We start from the raw sequence: 24,374 nt of genomic DNA, 5'->3' as shown, positions 1-24,374 counted from the left end.
AAATTTCCATTATTGCGCGGGATTAAAGGTAATCGGATGAAAAAGTTAAATATTGTCGTACCGCGCTACCGGTCGTTGATATTCTTCCCGCCGCTTTATTTCTGCGCTCGACCTGCCGATTTACAACTTTCCTCTTTACGTCGGCAGAATGCCGAGCAGTACGAGGTTTTCGAAAGTTTTACACAAATTTCAGGATATCTATCTTTATCGATCGATTAATATTGTTGGGTAATATGGTGCATTTGTATGTCGCCATCCTTCGTTTGTTTGGGCTGGCTGCTTGCGTTGTGAACGCATGTAAAAGAGTCTTCAGTTATCAGAGAGAACGTGTGTAAGCATTTAGTAAGAGAATCATGATAAAGAACTTATATAATAATGAAAACAGAGTCAAGTAATCTCTTCGAATGTCCCGCGTAAATTAATCAAAAGAAAAAAGAAATCAATATAAATGTACTGACCTTCGTTGTCGATGGAGAAGATCCCAATACCGTCGCCACCTCTGATCGTGTATCCAATTCTGGAATCGCCCCCTAGCGGATCCGCGTCTCTGGCGCGCACAGTGGTCACTAGAGTGCCAACGGGTTGATTCTCAAACACACTCGCGGACACGACGAAATCGTCGAACAACGGCGCGTGCAGATTCTCGTTCACGTCGACCACCTCTATGATGACCATCGTCTCGGAGGACAAGGACGGCTCGCCCCTGTCCCTGGCGACGATCGTCAACGTGTGCACCTGCCGCTCCTCAAAGTCCAAGCTCTGGGTGGTTCTGATCGTGCCGGACACTTTGTCCACCTTGAAGTAACCCTCGCTCTCCATCGCATCGGACATGAAGTACTCGATGTCGCCGCCGGACGCCTCGTCCGGATCGGTCGCGTCCACCACCGCCACCACCGTCCATATCGGCACGTCCTCACGAATCTTCACCGTGTACGTGGACAGGGCGAAGCTCGGCGCGTTGTCGTTCACGTCGTCCACCGTCACCCGGACCAAAGCGTCCGAGTATAACGGCGGCGAGTCAGTCCCCTTGCCACCGTGATCCTGCGCTCGTATTCTCAGCTCGTAGATCTCCTGCCGTTCCCTGTCCAATCTGCCGAAAACGGTCAGCACGCCCGTCACCGGGTCCACCCGGAAATCGTTCGTCTCGGTCACCAGGGAGTAAGTGACGCGCGCGTTCTCACCGAGGTCCGCGTCGGTCGCGTTCGCTCGCCACACGTTCGTCCCATTCAGCGCTGTCTCCGAGATCCGAAAGCTCGCCAGGGACTTCTCGAATCGCGGCGCGTTGTCGTTCACGTCGAGTATCGTCACCGGCAGCATCTTCGACGCGGACTTCTGCGGCTTGCCCAAGTCGTACACGCTCACGTTGAGAAAGTACTCGTTCTCGCGCTCCCTGTCCAGATAGCCTATGACGTTCAAGTCACCGGTGTCCGGGTCGATGCCGAACACCGAATCGCGATCGCCGCTCGATATGCAAAATACCAGCTTGCCGTTATAGTCCAGATCTCTGTCTCTGGCGCGTATCCTAACCAGGGTCGTTCCAATCTTCGCAGACTCGTTGACTTTGATCTCGCTGGGAAAGTCGACGAATTCCGGCGCGTGGATGTTCTCACCGTACCTGCTCGGCGTTAGCGCGTACTCGTCGTCCTTGGAGGGCATGTTGTTCCTCTCGGCGGCAGCGATCGCTTCGGTTAGCCTACGAGCGACACCGGTGTCCCGACACTCGAACGCGCTGCCCTTATCCGACACGATTGGCGCTTGCAAGCCACGGTTTCGCTTTGCGTTCACCAGGTGCATGTGCACAGGATTCACGTCGGCGAAGTGCGAGCCATCGGTGGCCGTGACATTGATCACGCGCTCGGTCACCTTCACGTCGGCGAGGTCGCACGCGACGGAGAGCACACCACTAGCCGAGTCCAGGGCGAAGCAACCGTCCTCGTTGCCGGAGACGATGCGATAACTGATAATGTTGCCGGCGTCGAAATCGATGGCGGAGACGGTGATGATCTCGGAGCCGATTTGCACATAACGGGACACGTGGCCGGTGCAATCGATCCGCTCGAACTGCGGCCTGTTGTCGTTCACATCGCGCAGCCTCACGTGCAGCTGCATCTCCGCCTGTCGCCGGTATGGCAGGCCCCAGTCGCTCACACGCACGTGCAACAAGTACTCCCTCTTCATGGTCTCGTAGTCGAGCACCTGCTTCGTCTTCACGATACCGGAGAAATGGTCGATCTCGAACGGCACCTTCTGGATATTGTCGATGCTGTACGAGATGTAGGCGTTCTCGCCGGAGTCGCGGTCCTTCGCGGTGATCTTCACGACCGACGTGCCGGCCGGCTCGTTCTCGTCAATCCACACCTCCATCTCCGACTGCTCGAACGTCGGGTCGTTGTCGTTCGTGTCGACCACGTTGATCTTCACCTTCGCCGATGACTGCTTCCTCGTTCCGGCGTTCCCCTGATCCACCGCTGACACCGTCAGCGTGTAGAACGCCTTCTTCTCCGCGTCCAGGTTCACCGCAGTGTACAGCATCCCCGTCTCCGCGTTCACGTAAAACTCGCCGCCCTCGTTGCCACCCACGATCTCCAGGAATACCAACGCGTTCCTCCCTTCGTCCGCATCCGTCACTTTCAGCCGGATCACCGGCGTATTGATCGGCGCTGTCTCTGGCACCTTCACCTCGTAGATCTCGCGGCTGAACACCGGCGCGTTATCGTTTAGGTCCGCCAGGTGGACTGGCACAAATTTGTAGCTGTAACGCTGCGGCACGCCCCGGTCCATCGCGCGCAACGTCAGATTGTAACCCTGAACCGCGGTCTCTCGGTCCAGCAAGTGCAACACCTCGATATTGTACTCGCCCGAGTGCGGCCCACCGGCTGGCCGCACTCTAAAATGGCCAGCCGGGTCGCCACCCACGATATCCAGACTCGCGATCTGACCGTGAACGCCTTCGTCGTTGTCGATCACACGAACGATCGCGTATATGTCCGCGTTCGAGTGTTCCACGATGTCCGGCAGATGGTGAACGTAGATTTCCGGCGAGTGCAGGTTCACCTGGCGAACTCTGATGGTCACTTTGGCCGTGCTGGCTCGGCTGCTGCCTCCTCCGCTGCGAAACAGGGCCCCACGGTCCTTTGCCAGTACCACCAACTCGTGGACCGCTCGTTCCGAGTATCTGGGTGAAATTACGCGCAGCGATTTTTAGGAAACGAGCTTTCGAATGGTTGAGAATCTCGGTAAGAGCTTAGAAATTCAGGCAATCTAGGCGAGTTAGAGATCAAAAGTCAGAGGAATGGAATTTGTTACCGTGGTTGATGGTGAATTTTGAATTATATATAGTGTGGTCTATTTAACGCTAAACGTACCGGCGCTGTATATAACAGGGTGTTAGCAGAAGGGTAGTACCATCGAGCAGGTGCGAAAATAAACGAATAAAACGTTTATTATTAGTTACATTACATTAAATGAACTGTTAAAAGTGTCGACCTTGCTGATGTGTATAGAAACTCGCTCTTCTTATCAGTGAATCATGGACTGATGCCACATTATTTCGTCGCTTTACTTGAGCGAACGCATTTATTATTCTTTCCTTTAGCTGCGAAAGATTCTCACTAGTTTCAGCATACACTATTTTTTTAACAAGCTCCTAACGCTTTCACCATGTCAACGTATTCACGACTGCTGTAGCGAGACATCGTTACAAAACGACTGATACAAACAGTATACTAACAATAAGAGCAGCCGGTAGTCGTATGACCAAAAACAGAATATAAACATTGCAGAAGACAACGAATGAGAAGGTGTAAACGAAAATCATGCTACATATAGGCATGTACATATACATGATCATGCTACATATGGGCATGTAACAACATTCAAACTTGATTTTCTCGTAAACAAAGCTTCAAACCAAAAAATGTTATTCCTTTGTTTCGACTTATTTCACACCATCACTTGCCCGATGGTAACACCCTGTATATAGCTATTCCTACTGTAATTGGTCAAGTCTTTTTAGAAAAGAGATCCAGAAGACAGTGCATAAAATAATTATAAATAAAATAAAATAAGGAGAAAGATTAGATTTCTTTCATTTTTTTTAAACAAAAGTTGATTGAACGAAAGAATACAGAATTGTCAAATCAAATTTTTAAACCGTTTGGCCTGGTGTTAAATCTTTTCGAATTGTGACAATGCAAAAAATATTGTTTGCCTAACATGCATGAGGATTGAAACGCCAATAACTGATAGGAATTTTTTTTTTTCATACAACTATATGTATATTTTTTTATTGTATATTTTTATCGTACAACAGACATATAAAAAAAATGATCTTGAAAATCTAAGTTTTACCAAATAAATTTATTTCTATTGTGATCGCAGAGCTTGGCCAAGCTCTTGCATGAAAAAAACATCAATGATCTTGAAAAAGAATATTCAGTTATTGGACTTTCGATAGCATTCATGTTAAGCAAAGAATATTTTCTGCATCGTTACGATTCGGAAAGATAATAGTTTTAAAGATAGATTTCTCTTAAATGTAAATCACGCTGTATATATATATATATATATATAAAATTACACCACGAAAGTTTCATTGTAAATGTAACGTAACAAAACGGATTTATTTTCGATCGAACCTTTGATATCAAACAAACATCGATATTTGAAAAGTTTTGTCAAACGGTGCACGATGGCACCGAGTAATTTATAAGTGTAGCAATACCCAACGTCGCAACGAACAGAAAAGGAAAAAAGAAGTCCGCTACAAGTTTTATACACGAGTCAATTTTTCAGCTTCAAACATGACACTCTCGTAAACTTCGATCGCTCATTTGAGAGATACTTTGCATACTTCCCGAGCCAACATTCGCCCGTGGAAGCTAATGGACAGCCGCAAAAAGTTCGAGTATCGATCAAAATCTCGAAAAGAATTAACAAAAAACGACTAGGTGGTATTTTCAAACTACTCTCATCCCACGTTGAATCCGAAAGAAAAAAGTAAGAGGAGGGGAGAGGGGAGAAAGAAAAAGGACGAAAGCCTGACAAAGCGGCCGTGCGAGATCCGCCTAAAGCCCGCTCGTAAACGAGCGTTTCGAGGCGTGGATCCGCGAGCTCGTCAAACGAAACAGAAGAGAATTCTCTTACAATAATCGGGGACCTACCTGAGCGGCCTGGTGAGCGTTATTACCCCACTGACCGGGTGAACGGCGAACTGATCGGTCTCCTCGGCGAAGCTGTAATAAATCTCGCCGTTCCTGCCGAGATCGGCGTCCTCGGCTATTACCCTGAGTATGCTACGGTGCAGAGGCGTGTCCTCGGTGATGGTCGCCTCGTACTCGGTCGGATAGAACAGCGGGTTGAGGTCGTTGGTGTCCAGGATGGTCACCACGACCGTGGTGTCTGCCTCCATGATGGCCACGCGGTTCTTGCCGTCGCCTCTGTTCAACGTGGCGCGCACCTCCAACACGTAACGGTCCTTTCGCTCGCGGTTCAACACGTCCACGTTACCGGTTCGAGTCCGTATCAATAGGAAGCAAAAGTCACCGACCGTTCGCTCCTCCGCCTTGAAGAACTTGTCGCGGTCGCCGCTCATTATGCGGAAACGAATGTCGAGATTCGAGTCCGGCGACGCGAGCTTTATGCCCATTCTCACCTCGGGCACCACGTACGTCTTGCCGATCGAGTTCTCCGGGATCGAGACATTGTACAACGGCAGAGTGAAGCGGAACTCGTGGCCGGGAGGGAACGGAAAATCTTGGGTGAAGGAGGCGGACGTAGACGTCGGCAGCGTCGGTGAAAACGACCTGGTGATCGAGCTACTGACGAGGCTGTTGCTATTGCTGTTGGTACTGCTACTGCTACTGCTGCTGCTGCTGCTGCTGCTGCTGGCTGACGATGAGAACGTGGTCGACGCGAAAGTGTCGGAAGACGGGGAACCCGCTGTGGCCGCGAACAGCCACAGCCACAACCATGGCCAGGCGAGCAGCACGCGCTGCTTCATCCTCCTCATCGTCGTGTCGCTAGCTCATCGTCGACGGTTTTTCCCAGTGAAATCCGTCGTTTCCCCGCTTGGACGAGGGAACCGTGGCTTCGTGACCTGAGTTATCCGTCCTTGTTAAACCGGCCGCGCCTGCGAACAGAGAATACGCGATGATGTTAGCGGTGTGAATCCGGGACACGTCCTGGACGGTCGTGCTCCGTCGCCTTTAGGTTTTAAGGGACCCGAGCCTTTAAAGGACTCGACTCGACTCGACTTGTGAGAAAAGCTCAGGATGAAGCGTCAGTCGCTCTGCTAAATCCGGGTTATCCTTGACGACAGCCACTGGCTTCCGCTCGATCGAGCGTGATGAGTAGATGGTTTACCCGAGAAGGGGTTAAGGAAACGGCTATTGACAACGAACACAGTAGGACTATATATCGTCAGGGATGGAGTTCGAGGGGGTCTGGATCGATGCACGCGTTACGAAACACACCGAACCCAAGGTTTTCACCCTTCTCTACTCCTACCTTCGTCGGCCATGCAAAATCAAAGCCGGATCGTTCAATCAACGATCCGACAAGTACGAGAGGTTCTGTTAAACTAAATAGAAGCGGTACGATCGGTTACCCCCTCGTAAATATGACGGAGTCGATCATTGCACTGACCGCCCCGAGGGTACAGCGGACAAGCTTCGTTCGTTTCACGGGAACGCAATTCGTAGCCAAACATCGCAGACGATGAATTCCATTGGAAATTCTAATTATAGTCTCGGTTCTAGGATTAATACGAGTTCGACACGCGAGTTTCGATTAATTCTCGGTTGAGAGCAGGATACAGCCGTGGCAGACCTGTCGCGTCGCCTGATGTATTTATCGAGCTCTTATTTCACCGGCTGACAATTATTTTTTTTTTTTTTTTTTTGAGGGGGGAGGGAGGGGGAAATTTACGAATTCAATGGTCGGGGGATAATCGAAATCGGAAACACGCGTATATCCGCGAACGGGAATCGTCAAACGTGCGGAAAATAACGCGCTTCGATTCCGAACAATATCCGCGGTTATTAAACGCAATGGAAAGTAAATTTGACGTGCCACCGGCTCGCCATTGCGTTCGATTATGCACAAACGATCTATCATTGACTTATCGCGCGTATCCCATGAAATAAAGATTCATTGATCATCTCTCTATACGGCTTTGCTTGTAACGTTAATTGCATCGATACGATGTATTTTTAAACAAAGAAGTTTTCACATCGATTTTTTAACGCTGTCAAAAGTATGATCGAGTGGTGGAAGAAATATTCTAGACAGCCCCGTTCCTGCATGTTTCGTTTCAGAGCGTTTCAAACAACGGATATGTAATAACTACACTGTCTCTTGCAGCAATCATCTTTCCACGGACGTCAATTTAAATGTCATTCAATTTGCGCTTTACTCGTAATTTTTTTTCTTTTCTTCTCTCGCTTTGACAATTGATCGGCACTTGAATAGTTTCGCCGGGATAATTCAATCGTCAGACCAGACACAGGATGCCACTTAATTATTAACGCTGTCGAAGTGTGTGCATCGTTTTTAAAAATACCAGTCGAGATTTATGATCAAAAAACTTGCTATTTTTGTACAGCAGCTCTGCAAGCTCTGAATTCGAAATTAATCGATTAAAATTGTACGAGATGTGGTTTAATTATTAACCTCTCGGTTTTTAATGGTACAGGTCAAGATTTAAAGTTTCTCTTCGTCCAGTCTATAAATTCTCAACTTGAAATCAATCGATTAAATTTGTACAGGATGTGTCTTAATTATTGTCGCTATGGAAACCCCTTCTTTTTAACAATACAGAAATAAAGATTTACAATTTAGTAATCAAAATTAATTACTCTTGTTCGTCAAATCTACAAATTTCCAATTTAGAATTAACCGATTAAATTTGTACAGGATGTGTCTTAATTATTGTCGCTATAGAAACCCCTTCTTTTTAAAAATACAGAAATAAAGATTTACAATTTAGTAATCAAAATTTATTAATCTTGTTCGTCAAATCTACAAATTTCCAATTTAGAATTAACCGATTAAATTTGTACAAGATGTGATCTAGTTATTAACACTCCTAATTTAATTCTTAACTCAGAACAAAATTTATAATTTTGTAATCGAAATTTACCATTTTTTGTTCATTCAGTGTACAAAATCCCAATTTTATCGCTCAGACTTGTACAAGATGTGATCTAATTATCAACACCTCTGATTTAATTATTAACCTGTCGTCTTTAAAAATACAGGTCGCAAAATTCACGATCGAAATTTCTGCGATTGAAATTTACTGTTTTTTCCTTTCCGTCCTACAAACTCCCAATTTGAAATTAATCGATTAAACTCGCACGCTCTTTTCGAGGCAGCGAGTTCACCGCGACGTATCGTGCCATTACACAAACGTTTGTACAGGGAATGTACCGAACGGTGCGGTTCGCCCGGGACGTAGCCAGGCCGGTGAATATTTCGGCCGTGACAGTTTTAGTAACCGGCGTCTGATAACAACGCAAATCGTCGGACCCGATAACAGGCATCGCGATTTCGCCTATCTTCGAACGTTCCTCGTACTCCCCAATCTGCAGTTCCTCCCAGGCACGCACAGGCAGCCGTCCACCGATCCCAACCGATCGATAGATTCGACGACGATGCAGCATCGACGCGATATCGATACACGTCGACTGGGCGAAAAAGTAGCGAAACGCTGCGTTCCGTTTCGAATGTAAACGAACGAAATAGACTCGCGTGTCGCTGACTACTTCATTCGTATCGACCGACGTACAAATTTTTTTTATTTCTCCGACGCGTTGACACGCCGAAAGTTTCGCCCCGGTACGATTTTATCAAACGGAGCACGTTCGATTCCAGCTCGCGAACTTGCAACTCTTGAGTTCCCAAAGCTCTCTTCAGCTTTGATATTCAAATTCTCGATTTTCCCGTGCAGAGCGAGAAACGCTGGGATTCTTTCAATGATCTCTCTGTCTCTCTCTCTCTCTCGCGTTCCCGCGCAATTTCCTCTTCTCCCATTTCCTACGGAGGCACTCGATAAAAACCTTCAACCCGCGGAGAATCCTTCGTTCTCTCTGGCTCTTTTCTGCTCCTCGAATTAGCACGAGCGTTTATTTCCACATAACGGCAAAAGAGCGACCGGTTAATACGCGATCGTTGGCACAGTCGTGTAACAAGCTTCTGAGCTTCAAAGAGTGCAGCATTAACTGCTCAAAGACGCTCGGAAGCGCTGCGAAGTCCGCCGCTTTCGCCTTGTTTCTTTTGCCAGAACCTTTCCAACAGGCTCTGACTAACGTTTCCCTTCGATGGGTAAAAATCGTGGCTGCTAACGGTGCGTTTATCCCCGGTACGGGGCAAAAGCGTTCGAGACAAACCGGCTAATTATCGTGGAGCGTTTCCACACCGCTCGCTGGGTTTCTTACGCGGTGTAAAATCGACGAGATTATCGGTACAGTTACTATAATAAACAACGTCGTGTCGCGCCGCGCGCCGCCACTCTTAAGCCGCGTATCCACTTGCAGTTACAATCGGTGCGACGCATTTTAACCTCTTACGTATCGAAATTTAATTTTCTCGCCCATCTCTTCTTCTTTGCTAAGAGATCAATTTTCGCGGCAAATTAGAACACTATCAATTTACGCGAATTGTAGACATCGATCCAAACGTTCAATGAGAGTTAAAGAAACGTTGCAGCTGATATCAACAAATTTATGAAAACTTAACGAAAGATAAGGTTTTTACAGCGAAACACCCGAAAACATTAATTAACATTAACAATGAAAATGAAATTGAACTTGCAAATATTTCAAGCGACGAAGATGACGAGTTTATGCCAATTGAAAAGATTGATTGTTTCGAATTACAGTATAGCGACACTGAATGAAATTTACTTTTATTTTCTGTCATTTTTTTTTCTTTTGCTAATAAATATGTGTTTCTACAACTTAGCTTATCCTTCCAATATTTTGTCGCGCCACGCGCCGCCATTCTTAAGCCGCGTATCCACTTGCAGTTACAATCGGTGCGACGAATTTTAACCTCTTACGTATCGAAATTTAATTTTCTCGCCCATCTCTTCTTCTTTGCTAAGAGATCAATTTTCGCGTTAAATTATAACACTATCAATTTACGCAAATTGTAGACATCGATCCAAACGTTCCATGAGAGTTAACGAAACGTTGCAGTTGATATCAACAAATTTATGAAAATTTAACGAAAGATAAGATTTTTACAGCGAAACACCCGAAAACATTAATTAACATTAACAATGAAAATGAAATTGAACTTGCAAATATTTCAAGCGACGAAGATAACGAGTTTATGCCAATTGAAAAGATTGATTGTTTCGAATTACAGTATAGCGACACTGAATGAAATTTACTTCTATTTTCTGTCATTTTTTTTTTCTTTTGTTAATAAATATGTGTTTCTACAACTTAGCTTATCCTTCCAATATTTTGTCGCGCCTCGCGCCGCCATTCTTAAGCCGCGTATCCACTTGCAGTTACAATCGGTGCGACGAATTTTAACCTCTTACGTATCGAAATTTAATTTTCTCGCCCATCTCTTCTTCTTTGCTAAGAGATCAATTTTCGCGTTAAATTATAACACTATCAATTTACGCAAATTGTAGACATCGATCCAAACGTTCCATGAGAGTTAACGAAACGTTGCAGTTGATATCAACAAATTTATGAAAACTTAACGAAAGATAAGATTTTTACAGCGAAACACCCGAAAATATTAATTAACATTAACAATGAAAATGAAATTGAACTTGCAAATATTTCAAGCGACGAAGATAACGAGTTTATGCCAATTGANTTTTGTTAATTTATGTGAAATAAATATGTATTTCTACAATTTAGCTTATCCTTCCAATATTTTCTCTTCTTCTACTGACATCTTTTCATTCGCGTGAAAACGAATCCACGTGAAACGGACACTCGGTGCATCTAGCTGTGTCGTTGCGCGCATAATTTCTCACGTTAGAGGCGAAGTGTTTTATCGTCGATTATCCCAGCGGAAGAAAATAAATTTTCCCTCATAAAGGATCCCGGAACGTCGCTGCGATTACCGCGGAATGCCGGTGAATAAAGATCAAGCCAGTTTCATAGTTGAAAGTCATACTTTTAAGATTGTTAGACACAAGTTCGAGATAAGTTTGCGCGAGTTTATACGTTCGCGTGTTCGCGGTGGTAATTCGTGCCTACCCTCTCTACTTCAGAAGAGAGCGGCTGTTCGAATTGCTTGTTCGGCCAGTGGATACGCGACTTCAGGCCGCGTGAACTCCTGCAGAGAAAGAGAGAGAGAGAAAGAGAGAATTCACTTTGCTCAGAAGGAAACGAACTCGTCCTCACACAGCAAACCGCGGCCACAGATCCGAGTTGTTTTAGATAAAAATCACCGAAACGGCGGCGTGTATTTTTAGGCTAGGTCTGGCAATTTCCACGTTGCGAGGCGGGAGAGCGAGCGCGCCAGGTTGGCGCCACTGTGCCATTCGCGTTTCATTCGCCGACGGCCAACCAACCTTGAACCAACATCCCGAGACAACCTTGCTCGCTCGTTTTCCACACCTGCTCGCGAGAACGAGCCTGCTAGGCGAGAAACAGACGACGTTGTTTCGTCGTCGTTCATTTCAATTCGTCAAAGGGGCGTCGTACGTGTCGGCGATACAAAATGTTCGCCAAACGACGTGTTAACTCGCCAGCAGGATCGATCCTTACGACGGAAGGCGTAATTCACTCGAATAGTTGCAACGCATCCATGGTATTTGTCACGAGGTTCGTTCAAGTGTCGCTCAGCGCTGGCAAGTTGTTTGTTTCTTATTTCTAACGAAAATCGGTGAATTATAGATATCTGTTGCGATTAAACTTTGTTTCGAGTTCAAACGAAGTCGCGAATATCACGATTCTAATTTTGGATCTGTAGATTCCTAGATCTACTCCCCGAAAATTAGAAAGATATCTAAGTTCTCAAAAATTGTCATCTCTCAAGCAGCGTAACACTTTCGAAATCTCATGTTAACACACTTCGATAATTTCTTACATATTGATTTAAAATTTTCACTGTAGAAAACTTGTTATTACTGAAAAGCTACTCGACATATTGGTTTGAAATTCTTTGCAATTAATAATTAATGTAATTGCATCTTGACACACTGCTAAATTAATTGTTAATTATTAGCATTTATTGCAATTTACTATTTTTAACATTTTCATACAAAAGAAATTCTATGTTATTACATTATATACAATTATATATATTGTTATATTTAGCATTTAACCAAAATGTGGTAAGCATAATGATGAAAGCAATCACCCTTAAAAAAAAGAAACACCTGACAGAATATACAAATAAATGACGTTTCGCTTCATTTTCCTTTTTCCTGCGCAACGCAGAAAGCACTTCTAAGTGACAATACGGCGGAAGACTTGTACTTTTACGTGACCGGCGCGAAATGAGTTGAAATTAAATGCCGCGTTCGTCGAGCTCCGGGGGCAAAGCCGATCGACGTCGCCCTCCTGAACGGTCTTCATTTTGCACCGGTAGAACGCCCTCGGAGAAGTTCATCCACCCTCCTCCTGTGATTTATCCCGAACCATTTATCTATCAGGAGGAACGATGTCGGACGTTCCCTTCGCGTGTGTCGGTGTGTTCCAATTCGTAGCGTGGCGGCGTCGGTGGTGTGAGAAGGCGCGATAAGAGTACCGATGAGACAATGCTTTTATCCAAGGCGACGAAAACGAGACCGGTCCCGTAGAATGTCAGCTGGCAAAATAAATTTTCGCGTCACGTCGCCGAAAAGGAACGAAGACGTGCAACCGGTCCCGATACATCAAAAGAGGTTGGGGTAAGCTAAGTCTGCCGGGTAGGACGAATTCATGTTTCAAACTGAATACCTAACGCCACGATACGACCGGCGCACTGACGTTCTTCTATTCGACGAGTTTATATATACTTCTAACGATGAAACGCCCGCGATTCTTTCGATCGAAATTAGATAATATTAGATAAATAAAAGTGTAAACGAGCGATATAAATTTCGATTTATTTTGTTTTTAATATTTTGTTGTTTTATATTATTATTAATATTTTGTGTACAGAGTGTATGAAGTGCAACCCTCAGATATCTTTAATTTAATTGTAACTCTCAAATATAATTCTGAGGGGAAAAAATATTTGATAATTTGAATGGATGGTATTAAATGACCATTATATCTCGCAGAGTTTGTTTTTTTTCAAAGATTGTCACACAGTGCAGACTTTGCGACGCTGTACGATTCGAAAATTAGATAAAAGTGTATCAAATAATATATATCGATGATCATTATTATTTTATTTTTAATATTTTGTTTTATATTGTTATTAATATTACAGCTTGTTCAAGTGTGACTATCAAATATCTTTTTTAATTACAAGCACGCAAAGGTATTTTATACATAATTTGAAAGAATGGCATTAAGTGGCCAATATCTTGCAGAGTTTGTTTTTTTTTTTTTCAAATGTTACCTTTTTTCAGAGTTTTCAAGATAATCGACTTTTTTTTTTAGAAACAACTACGTATATCTTTTGCATTGCATCGCGTAGCTGATGAAAAAGCTCATGATATTCATTACACTATGATGTGCTCTTCAAATGACGTTTAATCCCGAAAATGAAAGTTGTGCTTAAAATTCATACTTGAGAAGAGCGCAGGCTTTGCGAGTATTTATGAATCCAAAATAGTATTTAAAAAAATACTCTAATTGTTTGAAAAAAAAATATCGACGATCTTGAAAAAAAAAAAAAAACACAACAGGTTGGAGGACATTGGCCATTTTAATTACGTATTATAAAGTATTTTTTTCTTCGCAATGAAAAACGATATTATACACTTAAATGAGACACCCTCTACATGTAATATAACTTCACTCAAAAAAGAAAGAAGAACGACGAAATGGGACAATTCGTTTGAAATCAACATTAAGAAGAAGAGCAACGAGAAAAGGAATGGCGTGGTTTCCCGATCGCGATCGGGGAATCGGCCGAGGTGAGACGAATGAAAACGATGTTAGCCTGGACCGCCGTCGGTATTTTAGGCGGACAATACGCGTTCATTAACGGAACGACCGGCGAAGGAATTAGACGGAGCGTGGAATTAATTTCCTCGAACGACGTCCAAGCTCGCGACCAACTATTTCTCTGTGCAAGCATGAAAAATAAAAAAGAAAAAAAGAGAGAGAGAGAGAGAGAGAAAAAAAAGATGGACAACGGTCGATGTTTCGCGAGAGCCAAACGCGTATGACTCGGGATAAATCCGATTAACAGGTGAACGCCTGTATATCTAGTTGTCGATGCGAACGCTGGTAACGCTGTCAGATTAGCACGACAACGCTTTCAGTGATACCCGAGGCATGATATACCGGGGACAGTGGAAGCTCTCGTTCCAATATGTCCTCTATCGGCTGTCTTAATTCGTTGTTTGCTTTTTCGATGTCGTCTTCATTGGCGATTTTCTGACGCTTTAAAAGGTACACTCGAACCGATAAGGGGTATTACGGGATGCAAGGGATGCTTGTATGTATTTTGATAGCAGTTGGCCTGAACAACGAACAACCTACAGTCGGGTTTCCAATTTCGAGACAAATAGATTAAAATATCCTGGTCTCTTTGTAATTTAATATAATACTCAACGCGCACAGAATTTTCAACAAAACGGGAGGATCGTTTCTGATATCTGTTTGTGAACGTAACCAATGGTTCTGCACTCCAAATTTACCCTTTTGCGGATCATATTCACCTCTTTACAAATCCAATTCGCGGATAAAATTCAAAAACCAAATGCGTGGATCAATGGAAAAATCATTTGTAGAAAATCAAAGAAATACAAATCAAATTTGTGGAGAATTAAATCAGTTTTCTACAAATCAGGTTTTTCCAAGCCATTGTAATAGAAATAAAATCCGACGAGAAATAAAATTTTTATTATTTTGTAATAAAAATTTTATAACACGCGTGGAATAATGCTTGAACAAAAAATAACATAAAATGTCACAGAATTAACATAAAATACTTATTTAACAATAAAAGTGTTATTTTATATACACATATGTACGTATGTAGACTCGTGTATATCCAAGGTCGCCTGCCACTACGCGGAATGCTTTCATACAGATAATATCCACATAATAATTATGACAATCTGTAGGAGTGATAGTTGCAGCAGAATGATTAATAACTAAAGCAGAATGATTGATCCACTAAATGTTCGTGGTTTGTACAATGTGTCGACCGAGGTATGTGTATGAAGGTATTAATTGGTCGCTTTTCCAACGTTATCTCGCATGACTGCACAAGTAATAAAATCACAAAAAACCAACAGAATGACATTACTTTACTTTCGAGTACGTTCACCCGCAAGATGAATTTGATTTGCAACAGAATTAATTTGAAGCGCGCAATCTGTGTCTCGTTCCAATACGAAAAAGAAAAAAAAAAAAAAAAAAGATAACGACAATAAATCATCAAACACGAACCAACAAAACCCACATTTACAGTTCGTCTCTCTACGATTCATCCCCTGGAATTCTAACTCGAGCCAGAGACACGTCTGCCAAACGTCGAGAATCCCGTCGTCTTCGTTAAAACGACAGTGGCGCGCAAAAAGAAGAAAAAAGTCTGGGAGATTCGAGACTCAAAAGGAGACTTCTCCGCGCATCGGCACTATCTCCTCTCCGTCAGCACGATCCGCAAACAGAGGAGACACACAGCGGTGAGAAAGCATCCATCCGAAGGTTTCTCGACTCGCAAGAGATTGTCGCGTGACTCGCGCTTATTTTTTCCGTAACCAGGGAGACCGCGAGCGAGCGAGCGAGGCGTACGCGCTCGCAGTATTTAATAATCACAGCGCGAGCCGGCGGATTTTATCAAAGCGACACCGATGCTGCTTTTATCTTGGCCTGTGGCGGCGGCGGCGGCGGCGGTCTCGCTCGCCTCGGCCGCCCGGAAAAGCCATTATTTCACCATCTGTCTGTGCCGGCGTTTGACTAACTTCCCCCAGCCAAGGATTTCCTCCCTCGCGCGTAAATGCTCTTTATGATTTTCCTCGCGCGTCACCGCGCTCGTTGCCACCGGGATCGCTGCTTTTTATATCGAATTCCACCGTCTGATTCCCGCTCCTGATTATCACGAGGCTTTTCAAGGGTGCGTCCGCAGCGACCGCGCGTCTGTTTCCTGAGAGTCGAACGTCTCAAAGAGAGTCTCTCCTCTGTTTCTGAAGCTTCTCACGGTGCTCGAGTTAAATTTATCTTTCTAATTCTTTTCTTTCATGGACGTCACGTTCTTTGGAAGCTTGTTTAGAACCTGAAGTTAATGGCCTTTTAGACTCCATCCGCGTCAAACGTTCACATATTTTGAATAATAAGAATTGTACGTCACAGGGGGTGGGGCATTAAGATTTTAGATTTCCTTTTCTATTCTAAAGGAAAATGGCGTGATCTAAAATTTCATAAAAGGAAGGTTAAATACTTATTGCGCCGAAACTGAAGTTGTTCGTAATTTGTTAATTACAGTTGATAACATTGTAATCTTAATTTATATGTATTATTAATTAATAAATATATATTAATATAATTATAATATATATAAAATATATAATTATTAATTTAATAAATATTATAATAAATTTTTCTAATATTCTGTTCTTAATGTTACGATTAGTGATGTGAAATCATTTTGCCAAGTGTGTCACAGACGGGGTATCATGATTTTAGAGATTTTTAGAGATACTTAGGTGAGGGCATGGCCAAAACAATTTTATGGCCAATATACCACCGGTATATACGAAATAATCGTCTTTAGTAAACTTTTCCGAGTCCAGACCAAATCGGCAAGCCGAGTCTTCAATGGTGACAGTCTGTCGTAACAATCTGTTGCAAGGATCCAGTTCTAGTCAGTTTCCACGCCACTCAATCGAGTCGTAGACCTTCCGTAATCGACATAATCGGCTCGATTAACGAATCTTACCATCGACTTGGTGCCGCTGGCAGGTGTTGGGTCGGCAGGGCGCGGTATTTCGGCCCCTATCGGATTGAGCTGCCTATCATTTACAGAGGGTAATGTTTCATTCATAAAGCGAACAGTATAAACTGGGGTAGGAGCCGAGAGGATGAATTTGTCGACGATCTAGACGGACGGGTGAAAAGGATGATTGATTTATTAGCTCAATATAGCCTCTGGGTGGCACGTTCGTATCGCGGATAATGATAAAGGATGGAAGGCGTAAAAATGAAGCGAAGTGAGAATAATGAAGTCTTAAAGGTAGCGATATACTGACGATGCAGCGTCTTAAATGGGTAGACCGGCGTACAAAATTATGACGATCATCTTAATCGATGATGTTGTTGAGGCAACTTTGGAGAACGAATTTAAAAAATGATCAATAATAAAGGTCTGCATTTGTCAATGCAATGGAACTTTATTTGTATGAATTTATATTTTAGCTTCTCTGTCGGCATAATTTATGATAATTTATAATTGAAGTTCGTATAACAGAAGGTTTCAAGTTTAAATAAATAAATTCCATCGGCAAGAAAATTCATTTCATTCGGGCACCGACTAAAATTTTGTTCGAATAAATGGAATTCTACTGTATGACGTCAGAGATTCAAAAATGACCATCTAAAATAAAGAATCCAAAATCAAATAATTTATCAATGAATGCAACCGTACGTATGTATGGACAAAACTGAACACGCGTATGGAATTTTGACATAAATAATATTTTATCGAATATTGGAACGTGGAATACAAAAAATGCAAAATATGTAGTGCTGCGTAGGATGTTTTTTTTTTTTTTTTTTTTTTTTTTTTTCAAAAGAAATTTACGATCGTGTTATTGCATCACTATTCTGGCAGATACGAATTATTTTCGTGGACCGCAATTGATTTAAACGAAAAATTATAGATACTGTTTGGTTTTTATTCTACGTACTATTGGTCTCGTTTTGACTGCCCCGAATGCATTTTTTCCCCTAGATATTTTATCATCACGTAGCAAATAAAAAAGTTTATTCAAAAAAAAAAAATATATATATAAAAAATTCACACATACGTAAAAAGATCGAAAAATTTTATTTATGACTGAATCCATCACGATCTTGAAGATTCAAGTTTGCCCTCAACAACGATCCTTCGGAACTTACTGTACGATTTTTTTTTTTTTTTTTTCATTTCATCGAACTTCGAACATTAAAGTTAAATGACGAAATGTTAGAATTTCTTGAATTGTTGAATCCACGAAAATAGCTCGTACCTACCAGAACAGTGGTGGTAAATTTCTTTTTTTATTTGAAAAAACAAAACATTCAACATATTTTGTTTCTTTTGTATTTCACGTGCAAATACTCGATGGAATATTATTTATATTGAAATTCCATGTTCGCGTTCAGTTTTGCTCATCACTCGTAAGTCGGATATTAACAAGATGTTTTGAACGTGTTAAAAACTCTGCTGTAAACGAGAAATTCCGAAATTTTAATCCGCTTTGAACACTGTTTTACTATCTTTCGCGACGTTTTCTGAAAAAAAAAAAAAAAAAAAAAAATAGAAAAACTATAACTACAAAATACTATACTACATAAAATAAAATTGACAAATCGATCAAGAATGNTTTTTTGAAAAAAAAAAAAAAAAAAAAAAAAATAGAAAAATGGCTTAAAAGTGACAACTTCTTGGCAGAGCGAAGTGGCTTCATTAAAGTTAAGGATACGGTTCGAGAGAAAGATTGGAGTCGCCGTTGCGGAGCGATCGCGTTGACAAACGAGCTATAAGTAGCCTAATCGAGTCTCCGGCTCCCCAGAGAGGGAGGAGCGCGTTCCGCAGGAACGACACAGAGCAAGGGGTGACAGCCCACCCGCATTCGGACGTTGCTCTTGACAAACGGCCTCTGACGATTTAATCAATCTAGAACATACGCTCCTACGTATATCCGCTCGTTTCGTATAGAAATTAGAACGTTATATTCATTGTAACATGCGACTAATCTATTCTTAGAGTAGGTTACAACAGAGACAATTTTTCTGAGGGATGAAACTTAAAATAACTCGAATCTTCGAGATCTGTTTAAACTTTAGGAATTGTTAATGGAAAAATAGTTTTACGAACAAATTCATCCAAGTTTTTATACGAGAAATTTTATTCTACTTCGAGTCGATGAAAGATCTTCCCGACATAGTACATTTTTATGAACGTGCATAAGCCATGATATATCACGGAATAAATATCACGATCGGTACCGATCGGCAACTTTAATCCGGATTTTATCTCTCTTTTTCTCCGCACTTATGACAACGAATACAAACCGACACACATTCTCGATTTAAACCTTACTGTTCAACTTCTAAGGGACATTACACTTAAATCTAGCTAACAGCTTGAGCTTCATTCTTTTATAATTGCTGATAATTATAGTGGACACAGGCATATCTGAATAGATGCTGTAATAACGACATAAGAAGAAGAAATTCCTGAGGACAAAGGCAACCATGAGTCAATTGACGCTCTTTGGATCTAATTCCCATAAACCAGACCCTTCTTACAAAAGTTGATAAAAAGAAAAATGATGAAGGAAGTTACATCTCAGAAGATTGAAAGTACTATATATCATAGTATATTTGTAGCAAACTCACAATGCACATTGATAAATTTAAACTTAAAAGACATCGCACGTTAGAAAAATATATAATTAACAAAATGCTAAATACAATCATAAACATGCAACAGAATGTCGTTTTATTCGAAGCTTCGAGTGAATACATCATTCGCTAATCAGTGAATAAATTGCCGATAAACGTACGAAAGAAGCTTCCGACAGCAAAGGGTTAAAACGTGTATCGGGTAACGGCTAGAAGAAGCGTGTTCGAGAGAAACGGCCAGACGAAAGAGGAAGAAAAGAGACGATCTTCGACTGATTGATTTTGGACGCGTTTCGATCTCTGTTTCTCGTCTATTTTTCACCAGTCGTTCACTGAAAGAGAGCGAGATCCATCAACTCGCAACGCACGGTTAAGCGATCGACAGCCATTCGCTCGTTTAAATTGCTTTTGGCTCGCCAAGCATGCCACACCCCGCCTCCCCCTTCTTCGTCGACGATTTCAACGTTCCACCCGATTATCGATCCGATCGATTAACCGGTTATGCCTTCTTTGAGGTCGGCAATTACGCGAAAGCAAGCAAGTTGCCGTCGGTTCGTTCTTTCTGTTAATCGTCGCTGAAAGAAGAAACTGCTCGAAGGACTTCGCGGACGATAACATCCGCAAGCTCTGGCCGCGTTCGTCTTCGATGGAATTTCGAATCTCTTCTCTCCTTTCGCGCGACTCGTGAAACGCCCAGCGAGAGTCACCTTGAATCTCTCGCTGTCGATAATTAGCCAGACAGTGGGCGTTCGTGATCGACCGCAGGGAGTGGAACGTTAATCGGCAGAGGTGACCGATTCCCTTGAGACTTAATTGCACGCCGGCCTGGCCACCTATAGTAGCCGTGCAACGAACGACCTCTCCGCGAAGCCATTTTTATTTAAAATATCTACGAACATTCGATTTAGCTTTCTTTATTTTTTTTTTTTTGTTTTGTTTTGTTTTGTTTTGTTTTGTTTCGTTTCGGTATCTCTCGAGATCGGTACCGAGATATTTGAGGGAAGAAAATAACGAAACGAATTTCGTTCCTTTTAGTTTTCAAGCGAATCGAACGTTACTCTCTTGAAGCTTCGTTTCGAAATTGTCTAAGAATAAGATGTTTCGATTTACTCCATTTAGAATTACTCTAGTATAATATAAGAAGTATAATACACTTCTTATATAATATAATATGTTAGACTAGGTATTAATCTAATAATACAATTTATATCTAAGATATAACATAATATAACATAGTATACTAGTATAATATAATATAATACAAACGTATAATGTAACTAGACAAGAGTCTAATATATAGTACAACGGAATATAGTCTAGTATAATGTAATATAATATACTAGAATAGTATAATATAATGCAAGTGTTTATTATAACTAGACAAGAGTCTAGTATATAATACAACAGAATATAGTAGAATATAATATAATATAATATACAAGTACATTATAATATAATGCAAGTCTAGTATATAATACAACAAATTCAATAAGCATCTCTACAATACAAGAGTCTAGTGTATAATAAACAACAGTCCAGTATAATAGACAACAGTATATAATACAACAAGTTCAATAAGCATCTCTAAACGAAAAATTAGTTTACGACTGCACTATAACGCTGGTACGACTATGCATGTTGTTCAAACAGATATAAATTAAAGAAAGCAACGAGATATACATGTAATTAAATTCCGCATACCAATAATAATGATCGTTACGGATGATCAATTTTGTTTCATTCCTATTTATTCAGCGGACTAATATGGTTTAAAACATGACTACATTAAAACCAGTGCACGTAGTATAGTGACAATAAATGGAAGCAGGAAGCGGACGATTAATGGAGATAATTTCTCATCGGACATTGCTTCATTTGAACGACGGTTTTTGTCCAGCGTGATTCGGTTCGGAATGAAACGACAGTTTTCCGAATGGCTGCCGTGGAAACAACACTATTCCAAACAAAACTAGTCTTTCACGAGAAATCATGAACGGCCTCTGCGTAATATAGTGTAAAACTTAAATCAAAGCAGCGACACCTACAAATAATATTTTATACGTTTTTCGATACGATACAGAGTTGAAACGGAGATAAAACAAATCTGGTCTTGAACGAGATTTTATCTCTTTAGGTCTTTTATCTCTTCCGCGTGTAATATTTACAGTCTGAAATAAAATGAAATGTGAAACAGTTTGTTCGCGAGGAGTGTCAAAAACTGCCAAGAAAGATAGAAGAAGATCGAACGAAATGTATTTCCTTCTTCAATAGATATAGATATACAGTGGGATGCAAAATTGAGTCAATAACAAAAATATTTGAGAAAAATATTTTTCATTGTTAAATAAAGTATAAGAACGTGAAAATAAACTTGACTATCTGATTCTTTATAGTTTTAGGAAACTGAAGCTATTTTTTAACTTTTAAAATTAGGTTTCTTCCTGGCTGAAAAAATTAAAAAACGTCAGAATCAATTTTGCACCAGAATTTTTTCATAGTCAGATTTACAAGCATTATCATACCTTAATATTTTGTCCATAAGCTCAAGACTGTTTGAAAGTGTGCCAAGACATATTAGAGCTATTATCTAAGCAATGGCTATATGATAAAGCTTGTAAATCTGACTATGAAAAAATTCTGGTGCAAAAATTGATTCTACGTTTTTTAATTTTCTCAGCCAGGAAGAAACCTAATTTTAAAAGTTAAAAAATAGCTTCAGTTTCCTAAAACTATAAAGAATCAGATAGTCAAGTTTATTTTCACGTTTTCATACTTTATTTAACAATGAAAAATATTTTTGTTATTGACTCAATTTTGCGGCCCACTGTATTTTCTCTCTTTTCCGACGCAGCGAGAAAATTCTGCGAGTTTTCTGAATTTTCGTGACAACACTCGTGATTTTGCGACGCGAGATCTCCGCGTCCGTGATCCAGCTGAAACGATTTTCATATTGTTCCCCTCAATGCGGAACGAGACTCCGAAAGCAATTCAATTTACTAAGAAAATAGACACGAAGGCTATCCCGAGAAACTGATTCAATTACTATGTTTTGAGAACTCGCTGGGAATGGCCACGACCCATCTTTCGCTGTAACGCGAGTTGTAATACGTCGATTAATTCCAGCTCGAGTATTTTCTCAAGCATAAATTAAACTATATGTGGAGTGTTCGGATTGTAATATATGGATTGTAAGCGAAAGAGTGTTCGGACATATCGTCGAATTTTCGTTTCTCGAAAACATTCTCTGCCTTGACAGAAAACTGGTGTGAATTACGTAAATGCCTATCTTTGAAACATTTGTTAGTAAAATAGTCATCGGGGAAAAAAAATCCACCGTGATAATTCCTTCGAAGGTTACTTACAATTGTTCCTAATTTTACCAATTTTCCTAATTTTACCTTGCAATTTCAGTTTTCCAAAAGTTCAGTTTTAATTTAACGATACTTGAAATCAACACTAGAACTATCAAATTTTACTAAAACGTGAGATTTCCATCGGAGACGTCAAAGTAAAAGAAACAAAAAAAATCTTTATAATGTAACGAAATATGCAAGCTTTTATTTATTATTTTACGAAGAATCATTAAAGTCTCCAAAAATACACTGTTTTATATCTATAAAGTATCTAATAAAAATACTCAAATGCTCATTTTGACCATTTTGGTAGTTCCAGAAACTAAGGTTGATCGACTTATTTCAAAATTCCTCCTGCTTAGACGTCTCATCTCCCATATTCCAGTCGAACTGGAATACATATTTCACGAATCATTCAAGTCTCCAAAATACACTGTTTTATATCTATGAAATATCTAATAAAAATACTCAAATGCTGATTTTGACTATTTTGGTAGTTCCAGACACTAGGATCTCAAAATTCCTCCTACTTTGACGTCTCATCCCCCATAATCCAGTCAAACTGTCCCACTGCAACACGTTCCACGTTCGAAACGCGTGAACCATAAATAATGAAATAAAATCCTTTTATTTTCGCAATCGTGAAGCAATCCACGGATGAACCTATCCTCTTGAATCTCGGGCCAGGAATAAGGGGACGTTCGTCAACCTTTGTTTCCCCCGGACAGACAAATCCCTGGAACGAGTCACGGGACACATGGAACACGTACGTACGGTAGATATAAATGAAGCGGACTCTCGAAGGTTGTTCGCCTTTCTCGCCGCGAACAAATTCCGGTTAAGACACCGCAAAGAGGCTTCGCTTCAGTTTAAACGACACACGGTGGCGAGACGAGGCGAGGGTGAATAGACGTGTCTGGCTTCGCGTCTACGCTCTTCGGGTCGTTCAATCGATACCTCGCAGCCTATACGTTCGTACAGTTTGTTACTTTGGCTTTCGGGTTGGCCACCGCGATGCCAAATCGGCAGAAACTGACACCCTTGACAATTATACTAACGAACCGCGTAACTCGAATGCGGTCGATTTTTCGCGAGGGCAGCGTAGGGGAAGAATATCATCTACTGGATAAGTGAGTGTTAAAAATAATTTCAAGGATACAGCCGTTTGCAACTGTCATTGTAGAGATATTTCGTTGCTTTGAGTTTTTCATGTCTTTTTTTATTTATTCTGTTGCTATATATAGGGGGTGAGAAACGTATTGGCATACCTAGGTTTTTTTTTTAGAAATATCGTTACTCTATTATTAAAATCTGTCTCTACACAAAGGTG

At 41.4% G+C, this 24,374-nt stretch overlaps 1 protein-coding gene across 1 annotated transcript in view; it reads right to left on the bottom strand.

Annotated features, from left to right (window-relative positions):
• Positions 1–24,374, bottom strand: part of LOC122532377 (fat-like cadherin-related tumor suppressor homolog) — a 253,617-nt gene that overhangs the window by 138,489 nt on the left and 90,754 nt on the right. The window contains exons 3-4 of the mRNA XM_043661120.1: positions 5,163–6,130; positions 459–3,175 (exon numbers count right to left, since the gene is read on the bottom strand). Coding sequence (XP_043517055.1) covers positions 459–3,175; positions 5,163–6,010 — 3,565 coding nt within the window. The 5' untranslated portion in view covers positions 6,011–6,130. The remainder of the gene's footprint in view (positions 1–458; positions 3,176–5,162; positions 6,131–24,374) is intronic.

This window comes from Frieseomelitta varia, unplaced genomic scaffold, assembly GCF_011392965.1.
Source record: "Frieseomelitta varia isolate USP_RPSP 00005682 unplaced genomic scaffold, Fvar_1.2 scaffold_453, whole genome shotgun sequence".
Lineage (NCBI taxonomy): Eukaryota > Metazoa > Arthropoda > Insecta > Hymenoptera > Apidae > Frieseomelitta > Frieseomelitta varia.
Note: the sequence above shows the minus strand (reverse complement) of the source record. Positions and strands in the feature narration are given on the sequence as shown.